The sequence below is a fragment of the Limulus polyphemus genome, unplaced genomic scaffold (genome assembly GCF_000517525.1).
Source record: "Limulus polyphemus unplaced genomic scaffold, Limulus_polyphemus-2.1.2 Scaffold5575, whole genome shotgun sequence".
Classification (NCBI taxonomy): domain Eukaryota; kingdom Metazoa; phylum Arthropoda; class Merostomata; order Xiphosura; family Limulidae; genus Limulus; species Limulus polyphemus.
The window spans coordinates 53,489-63,618 of NW_013671185.1; the positions used below are offsets into that span (position 1 = coordinate 53,489).

The 10,130-nt window shown below is 29.4% G+C and overlaps 1 protein-coding gene across 2 annotated transcripts in view; it reads right to left on the reverse strand.

Moving 5' to 3' along the window:
• LOC106472746 (putative elongator complex protein 1) overlaps positions 1–10,076 on the reverse strand; it is a 26,038-nt gene extending 15,962 nt beyond the window's left edge. Inside the window, exons 1-6 of one of the 2 annotated variants that reach the window (XM_022401283.1) lie at positions 8,832–10,076; positions 8,481–8,682; positions 4,547–4,608; positions 2,732–2,794; positions 2,057–2,231; positions 1,087–1,198 (exon numbers count right to left, since the gene is read on the reverse strand). In XM_022401283.1, the coding sequence (XP_022256991.1) occupies positions 1,087–1,198; positions 2,057–2,231; positions 2,732–2,794; positions 4,547–4,608; positions 8,481–8,682; positions 8,832–8,954 (737 nt within the window). In that variant the 5' untranslated portion in view covers positions 8,955–10,076. The remainder of the gene's footprint in view (positions 1–1,086; positions 1,199–2,056; positions 2,232–2,731; positions 2,795–4,546; positions 4,609–8,480; positions 8,683–8,831) is intronic. The other variant, XM_013933403.2, reaches the window with a different exon arrangement.
• Positions 10,077–10,130: the final 54 nt, after the last annotated feature.

Below are 10,130 nucleotides of genomic sequence, written 5' to 3' on the forward strand. Positions count from 1 at the left end.
AGAAAAATAGACTAATTTTTAGGTTTTATATATGCATTTGAAATAACAAAAATTATAAATTACTATATAAATAACCACAGAATTCCACTATAATTATCAGGCTTAGTAGCTAAGCTGTGTTTGGGTCTAAAAAAAATTATTTTTTCAAGCTTGATAACGTGTTACCTTGGAACCTCTAATGAAAAGAAAGTTTCCTGCATAAATACTTTACAAAGGCTCAAAGAACCATGTGGGGGATATTCTGAGCTTTCGATTGGTTATTCACACATCATAGACAGAAGTTGGTGTATGTAAGCAAGTATTTTCAAAAATGGAAGAGATGGACAGGGCCACCTAGGTTGATTCAATAAATATATTAATATCTCAGAAAATATAAAAGACAGGAGGTTATTATCTTGTCAATATCGGTAATTTGAGTATCTAATTTATAAGAAACTATAGAATTTGTATTTGCGCATTACAAACATCTAATATGAACCAATGCTGTATTCAATATACCATGTGACACACAAAAAATGATATTTAGGATTTTTTTTTAATATTTACTTGTACATTAAAAATTAACTAATTTATAATACTAAAATTTGGATTATAATCTATAATTTGATACTAAGCTTATTGACATACATTCATAAAATAGTAGTTCAATAAAATTTTGAATGTGAGTCTACAAATGCCATGACATGGCCTTTGACCAGTGACCATAGGAAGACCTGTGTCGGTAGGGTTAAGGTACTTTTTGCCTGAATGTTCTATTAAGGTTTTGTGAAATTCCTTGTGATCCCTATTATGAACCACTATCACGATTCATGATAAACATGTCTCATATTTGAAGCACTACCACCAAAAGGTGAACAAAACCTCAGTACTAAATCTAACTGCAAGATAACCACAAATAAATGTACACCAAGTTATCTGACATACCTAAAACATATAACAACAATGATAACATTATTTATCATCTATTTCATTGACAACATATAATTTATAACTAGAAATACCTATACCTTAATGATTATGTGGATCTATCTTAATCTTCAAGTAGTATTTTTATTTCCTATAAATTCTAACTAGTTCTATCTTTACCCTGATAATGAAGAAGTTTGTCTAGAAGCTGAAGAAGGTAGTTTTCTGGACAGTCCACTGACACTGCTGGTATCTGAGTACAAGTCTGCATCAGCTGAGAAGGTTTCATCCCCTGAAGGTTAATCATTTTCTATATATTATTCTTTGATAATACTAATGTAAGGAGGTTTTAACCTACTGAGATATATTTTACTGTGTTAAAATATAATTAAAACAAATAGTTTTCAGCCATTTCACACAGCAGGTTTTTTATTAGCACTTTCAATTGTTATTATTATTGTCTATAATTAAAACTACTTGATACTGATATTTTTTCATCTATTTTTGTATCTTTATTTCACAAGGTTATGAATGAAAACAACTGTGAGAAGCCGCAGTACAGAATTATAAACATTCAGGGACAAGTGTCTCTGTTGTAAACCAAGTAATTTCTTTACTAGGTCAAATTATATCACCTCAAAACACGCATAATTCGTTCCTCTCTTCACTACATTATGGTATGATGAATTACAAAACAGGAAAGATAGTATTGTGTCAAAAGGTGGTCCAGTTTATCTATTTTATTTTACTTAATTAAGTTCCTCATATTTTAATAATAAGTTCTGCAATGAAGATTATTATCATAAGATGTCTTTCATGTCAGAGTGTTCAAACCAATAAATAAAGGAATATAAATGATTGTGCAGATTTCAACTCATCCATCAACACCATAAGTTGATTTATGATATGAAAATTAGAAACAAAGAAGAAATGTATAAATAAAAAACATGCAATTTCACTTATTCATAACAAGTGATAAATTATGTTATGTGCAAACACACATAAAGGGCTGTAAAAAACTATGTTAGCATAATATGTATTTGTTCTTCCACCCCTACCTATAAAAGAAGAGTCCTTTTCAAAAAAAAAGTTATAATATGCTATTAAAGATCTTATGAACATTTATATAACAAATGATAATTAAGCTCACACAAAACTTCAGTTTTCTTCATTTTTTTTGTGTTGCGAACATATTTCAACCGCTGGGTGTAAGTTGTAATCTTTTCTGTCATCTCCTGAATCATTTCTTGAATAACAGAGCTTTGGTTCAAAATGTTAGGCCTGAGATGTGTCTCCATAAGGTCCAGACGTTTATATTTGTGTATCTGTAAAGATTAACTATTTTTTAACATAAAGTTACTTACATTACAATTAGCTTTATATATCACTAATCTAACTTCACTAGAACAATTAACAACTTCTAAAAATTCAATAAATGTTGTACTTGATGAGAAAATTTAAATTCACTAAGCATTGTAACTAATAATAAAATTATTGAAAAATAACGTGTAGAGACATAAATAAAATCATGCATCTTTAATTTCACTCATCAGTAAAAAGTGATGAATTATGGTAGATATAGCAATTATGTAACACCAAAACTGTGTAATATTAATATAATTATATGTATTCTTCCTTATTATATTCATCCATGAATCTATACAAGATATAGTTTCATTAATAGATAAAATTAAAAGAATGAACCCAAAAGGTTTTTGTGATCCTGTACAAAAATATTTATTTATATCTGTTGCTGAAACTAAAACAAAACAAAACAAAAAAAAACTTCAAATTGAATGAAAATAAAATTGTTTACACAACTTACCATTCTGATGGCTTCCTTCCAGTTGTGACCTTCGATTAAAGTTGCTATAGCACCCTCAGAGTCCTGAACAATAAACAAGTTTTGATTAACATTCTATAACACCACAATAAATAAATGAAAATATAATTGAAATTTGGCTTAAAAAAATTTATCAGCTTACAAATTCATATATCTTTCCATGTAGTGTTGTTATTAAACTATTTCAACAAAACTTTCAAAACTAAAACAAAAACCTTAACTTATAAAATAATACTAACAATACTTAGTATTACAGAGATAAAAATATGTAAGTACATGAATATATGAGCAAGTATAAGAAGGCAAAGTGAAACTATACAAAAAACTGTAATTATATAAAACTTTCAGATTGCTTCTTTCAACATTCACTGATATTAAATAAAAGAAAAAGTCACTTTCTTTCTCTAGTTGATAGTCTAGACATTTAAAATCAAGTTGGAACAATCTTGTGTAAAATAGTTATCAAAATACTCATCAGGACAATGTCAAAAATTACATAATATAAAAACGTCATTGAAAACATCAGACCTTATTTAGACTTCAAAGTGTCTTGGTGGGTCATAGACACACCATTATAAGGAAGGAGACAAAAATGAAATACTATTCCAATATTTACACACATTTTCTTTCTTGCATAATACAAAAACTTGGATCAAGCAATTAGTATAAAGGGTGCTACCATCTATTTCTCTTTTTTCAAAATAGACTTCCAGAAATAAATTTCTAGCCTCTCTATTTAAAGTTAACTTTTAATTCTTAAATATTTCTAAGGATTTTCTTGTATTTAGTTTGTATTTATTATTACAACGTGTAATTATTTAACATTGTTCCAATTAATGCTGTAAGAAAGAACACTGTTTGCCATATTTTAAGCTAAAAATTACACATTAATTTTACCTTTTTCTATGCATGTTTTATGTCATCAAGTCTACATTTTAAATATTCACTTCTAGCCAAGATACATTAGACCAAGTTATAAGATATTTTATAAATACCACATACCATATGTTTAAACAATTTCTCCAAATATAAGTAATATTTTCATTTTGGGTCAAACTTAGTCATTTTAGAGTTAGTATCAAAATAAATTCACATTAACAGCTAAAGTGGTATTTATAAAATCTTTTGTCGTCTAATTTATATTAACTAAATATGTAAAATTTAAATTTATTGCACAGAAATCAGCTATAGAAAAGTAATGAATAATCTTTAGTTCTTTCTCAAAGTGTTAATTGGAACAATGTTATGTTGATTAAATTTTTGTAATAATAAATACAAACTAAATATAAGAAAGTTGTTAAAAATATTTAAGAATTTGAAGTCGACTTTAAATAAAAAATCTGGTCCAGGGGTTAAAAATTTATCTATAAAATAGAGATAAATATGTGGTAGCACCATTTATGATAATTGCTTGGTCAAAGTTTTGCAATATAACAAGATAGGAAATATGTATAAATGGCAGAATAGTGTTTCACTGCTGTCTTCTTCCTGATAATGGTGAGCCTGTGACCCACTCAAACATGTAAAAGATTTAGGTAAGGTATGATGCCATTAATAAAATTTTAAAGTATTTATATTGTGTAATTTTTAATGTTATTCTTTCCAAGTTTTTTAATAGAAATTAACAAATTTTATGATTCATGTGTATACAATGTTTAATAAAATATTGTTTTCAATCTAAATATAGCTATGATATACAGAAACCATCATGAATGCTTTATACTAAAAATCCATATTTATTCTGACATCCATCAAATTTAACATACAAAATACTCATCAAAGCAGATTATTACTTACCATCACATACTGGTCAAGCAAAACAGCTGCCTCAAAATAGTGCTTATTTCCTTTCAATGTCTCTATGAACAAAATTTTAACAGTATTTAAACTCACACAACATTTCAAAGCTAAATACCATGATGTATCTACATTTAATAAAAATATAATCAAAATACTAAATTGTATAGATCAATTACATTTACAATAAAAATCTTAAAATAAAACGTCTTAAGATTTGGAGATGGCTTGAATGGGTAATGAAGAAAAACTTTGATATAAGTTTAACATAACAGCAAATGTACAACGTTTTAACAAGGTTTTGTCATCATCAGGTACCTTCAAGCCGTCTCCAAGCATTATTACTCTCAAAGTGGATTCCTCGTCATCGAAATTAAGATTTGCTGTGCATACTGGTATTTGTTTTCTAATAAGAAATATACACTACTTCATGTACCAATGACCAAAAGTTAAAATTTTGTATGCTAGACATATGTTGACAGTACATTATTTGCTACTACCCAGCTATCAGTATTCAATTGTTCAGTGTTTACACATTAACAATTTATTTTATATGGATCATAAATTATAACATATTATTTTAGGTAAGTCTATATGGAAACAAATTGACTGTAGACAATTTTTAGTCTTGAGGTAAGTGTTAAAAGAAGGTCGACTTTTAAGTACGCAATTCAAAAAGTGAGCCCTGTGTTGGTATATGTGTTTATATTATCATTCGTTTAAAGATTTCACGATATAAGTCTTAATTACTGCTTCAGTCTGATCAGTGCACAACATCTACATATTTTCAGATAAAGGAGATGGCTCAATTTTATTGGTTGTCCGAGACGACTGAAAACTACCTCAGATGACCAACTTAAACTTAAACTGGCTTCTATCCAAGTCAATACAAACTACGAGTATGAATAACAAAATATATCAGCAGTGTGTGTGCACAGTGCAGCACTCAGACACTGTGTATGTATTACGTTATAGTAATATGTGTGAGCGTTCCGATGCAAGTTTAGTCTTACTACAGGCTGTACTCTACTGTACTTGGTGGGCAGGCCAAGCTGATTAGAATGAAAACATTGGACACGATTGGCCAAGATCGCTGTTCTGTTTAAAAGTTTTACAGATCATTGATTATTTCCTTAAGATACTATGTAACATTAGCATGGTTTGGGCTTATTTTTTCCAATGTAATGAAACTTCCCAGGAAATAAGGCATCAAAAATTAGTTGAATAAAGATGCAAAGTTGCCAAATAAACATTAATTGTACTTTTTGGAAATAAACAAGATATAAAAACATCAACATTTAAATTGGGTCTTTTTACCTCAATATTGTTGTAATTGGATCTTTTTTATAGGATCTATATATAATTTTTTTTTTGACAACCAATACAGCCTTTGGACAACCTGGGAAATTTCCTTAAAATCTAGCCCTGAAGGAGACCAAATGAGTGGTTTAATAATAGGATCTCTACTTCTACCAATCTTAACTGATAGTGTAATAGAAAACCTATAGTATCATAAACCCTCAACTCTGTAACCTTAACAGATGGGTGCCAAAGTGTGCATACCAGGATCTTTTACAGAGTGCCATTCAACAAGATATTATGCATTTGATGTCAAAGTTATCGACTATTCACTTTATACAACACTGCTGATTTAACAACAGTTCATGGCAGAGGAGAGTAACTTCCAGATACAGCATAAAGGTATACTACAAAGACAACAAATATGTAGCTTAGATGTTCTAGAACATGAACATCACCTTGTCCTACTTGTCAGAGTCAGACTGACATCATCAATTCATAGAAATATCTTGAGTACAAATAATTGTACATTTTCCATAAAGCTTACCACACATTATGCAGATACATGTAGTAAGTTCAAAATTAAAGTCAATATTTCTTCTGCAAAACAGGGTAGTCCATTGGACCGACCCTATACACATTTGGTTAAAACTCAGTTTATAGAGAAGTTACATGGTCTACACATTCAATATATGGCTAAGTGGAAAAGATACCATAACTATGTTTCTCCTCACTCAAAGATCCAAAGTTTGCATGGACCAAAACCAACAGATCACTCTCATTTTGAGTCCTTGTTGTCAGACAAGACCACCACATTACCAATGTTTACAATTGGATATCTTTATTTTTAGTCCACCTAACCACAATGTGGAATAAACAGAAATCTCTAAAACGCAGCTTAGAAAACTTACAGACATACTTAAGTGAAGAATGAGACAGTAAACCTCAACTATGAATTTAAGAATAATGAGTGCCCTCAAAAATTCATAATCTTGCAAATACAATGAAATCCCTTGAGACCAACAAGAAACCATAACAATCAGTATACCATATTTCTCCCAAGTAATATACAAAACCAAGAAATCCAGGCCCATCACATATTTCTAATTGAATCTACACTTAGGAATATGATGATGAAGATTAAGCAACTACCCTGTTTCTGTGAATAATTCTGTATTGAAGAGACATGGAGACACAAAATTTGGAAATCAGCCCTTAGCTTTCAGTAAATGGGCTCAGTCATTCTAATCAACCTTGTAACCACCATTTAACAGTAAAACTACGAACACTATAACTTTGAAGTATACCATAAAAAATCTGGCAAGCTTTTAGTAAACATTATGAGGTTTTTTAATAAAGTACTTTTATTAAAAACTTGTCTCTACATTTACAAAGCCTTTAGTGAGTCAGTTTGAGTGCAGGATGATTTTCATGTTAAGAATGAAAATACTTTTTCCTCATCTTACAGTATTTAAATTTTATTTGCATAACCTCTAGAACCTCTTATGTGAATATCAAGTTTTTCAGTAACAGTTATATTTTATCTCATATTTTCTCTACCCTAACAATAACTGTACATAGGGTCAGCCAATTTGATTAACTTTGTACCACAAAAAAAAAAAAAATATAGATCTAAATTACCCTTTTTCGTGTTCCTATAATGACAGCACATTCTGACAGGCAATTATATACTACTTATTTTTAGAGTCAAAGCTAATACTTTTCAAATCTCTTGGTCACTTAGATTTACTGGTTTACAGCTGCACTTAGAGAGCAAGGTAAAAGCAATTTATCACAGCATGGCAGCTTTGTGTAAAAAAAGTATTGAATTACCAGCATGAACAGCCAAATTACAACATGCTGCACTTGCAAGACACATATTTGCTATCTAGATTTAAAAATTTTGTATCTAACCTAATAAATTTCTAATTTTTACATCTTAGTTACTGTTATAACACTAAATAACAAATATATATATATATATGTAACCAGAAATTTACTACTCGTGTGTTGATTTTTCTGCAATCAAAGTCTCAAGAAAAGTTAAATCTACTTTCTGGTAAGATTGTTATTTTACTGAAATTTTATTTATTTCAAATGGTCAAAATGGATGAAGTTTGACACTTAATGTGTTTCTGTACAAAATTAGTGGGTGAAAGCTTATTGTAAAATTACTTATTTTAACCTAAATTTTACCTGCAAATAAGGATCACATTAGAGAATAGAATTTTACACTAGGACTGCTTCTGAATCACTATTTAACAGCCCAACCTTCCTATGACAATCTGACTTGAAGAAAGCTAAAGCATGAAAATTGAAATATTGTCCAAAAACTGTCCATAGATAGTTCTGTTCATGTGAACATGCCTGAGGCATGTACACCACCCAAACTTTCACTCAAACATTATGTTATCTTCTCATTCCTATAAGCTGTAATTATTTTATCATTCATGATCAACATGATAATAATAAATTATTTTTATCCAACAAAAATTAACAATACTTCATTCTCTGGTAACCACAAGTCCAAACTAGGTGATCTTGTATTGTTTACAAGCTAACAATACTTTATGTTCCTGAGAAAAGACAAAAAATTCTTAATTCATTAGAGAACACGAGTTAACTATTTCTTTACCTGCAAATGATAGTGCAAGCTCTACCACTTGATTCTCACTATTTCCAGCTTTGGTTGCAGCACACAATGCCAGTTCCCAGTTCTGACTCTCTTGAAATGCTGTCACAGCTTTTTGGTACTGCTCACTCCGAGTGTATATAAGGCCAGCTTCTTCATAGTACTTTTTCTCAATTAAATAATCACCATAAGCCGTCCAAATAGCCTAAAAATATTAAAGGAACTAAAACAATGTAATTTTATTGTGCTTTTCATATTTTTAAATGAAAAACTAGTTTATTAATAAAATGTAGTGTTGTTTTGTATAATAACCTAAATGTACTTATATTTTCCAAATCTTAAAAATTAACTAACCTTCCACTCCAAAGATCCTTCATCAAAAATATGAAGAGCATCTTTATACAGTCTTTGGTCTTTGATTAAGTTCAAACACTCATCAAAATGGCCTTCTGCAAAAGATAAGTTACTTTTATACATTACATATAAAACACTTATCTTTTTACACTTGTTATTTTATTAACTTCTAGAGTTAATTAAAATAATTAGAATGGAGATCAAATACAACCAGTTTCTGTAACGAGAAGATCATTTCTAATGTATTTGGTAAAAATTAATGGAAATGTAGTATGTTAAACCACTGATGATAATGTGAAATGACACATGACAATGTTTTAAAATTATGTCAAACATATCATTAAGTATTTTTAGTGGTTTTTATGTGAATAGGAAGCTTGCTTGTACCAACAGTGAAATAGGACAACAGTAAGTTGTGGAAAAGATTCAAGGGTAAAAATGTAATTACATATTTAAACAAAAAGTAGAATAATCAAATGAAAAAAAGGTTTAAAATAGAATGAAGGGTGAAATAAGGGTCTAAATTTCAGCTTTTTTGATAGTGAGAAACTATAAGACAAAGTAATTTTCAACTATGAATACACAAGTTATCCAGGCCAAATTCCCTAAAACATGGTAATACATTACTCACAACATAAGATCTATTACTGCATTTTTTCATTTATTTTTGTTTGTTGTACTGTTTACACTTGAGTTTAAATAGCCCAAAGCCAGCACAAAAACTGAAACTGATTTTAATACAACTTCCAAACTGGTTGTCAAAGTTGTCCTATTTGGATAAGGATCAACTGCTATTTTCAGTGACGCATTGTTAGAAATTTAAATATTTCAGCACTAACAATAACAAGAAGTATTCTGAATAAGAGCAGTTGAGGACAAAGTACAAGAATGTGACTTTTACAAAATATTTTAGCACATAGAACAATGGATGAGTTTCAGGATGAATATTATTAACATCCAAGACAACAGCAACATTAGCTTTAAAGGTGAAATAGAAGAAACTTTCTTCTTTCACTTCTAATTTTCTTGGTTGGAAACTATTTAGCCCTTTTTTTCTTGATAACTTTCTTTCAAAGGATATTCCATTGTGGTCATACTTACAGCAACAGCAATTATTGCCTTAAAACACCCTTTTACAATGTATCTGAAAGTAACATGAGGAAAAGGACTGATGTATGGTATTAACATAATGCTCTTCATTTGTTTATATTCTTTAACCCTTTTGAGATGTGTCACAGGTGAAAGGCCATGTCATCTCGGTTGTTGACTCGCATTCAAAATTTTATTGAACTACTATTT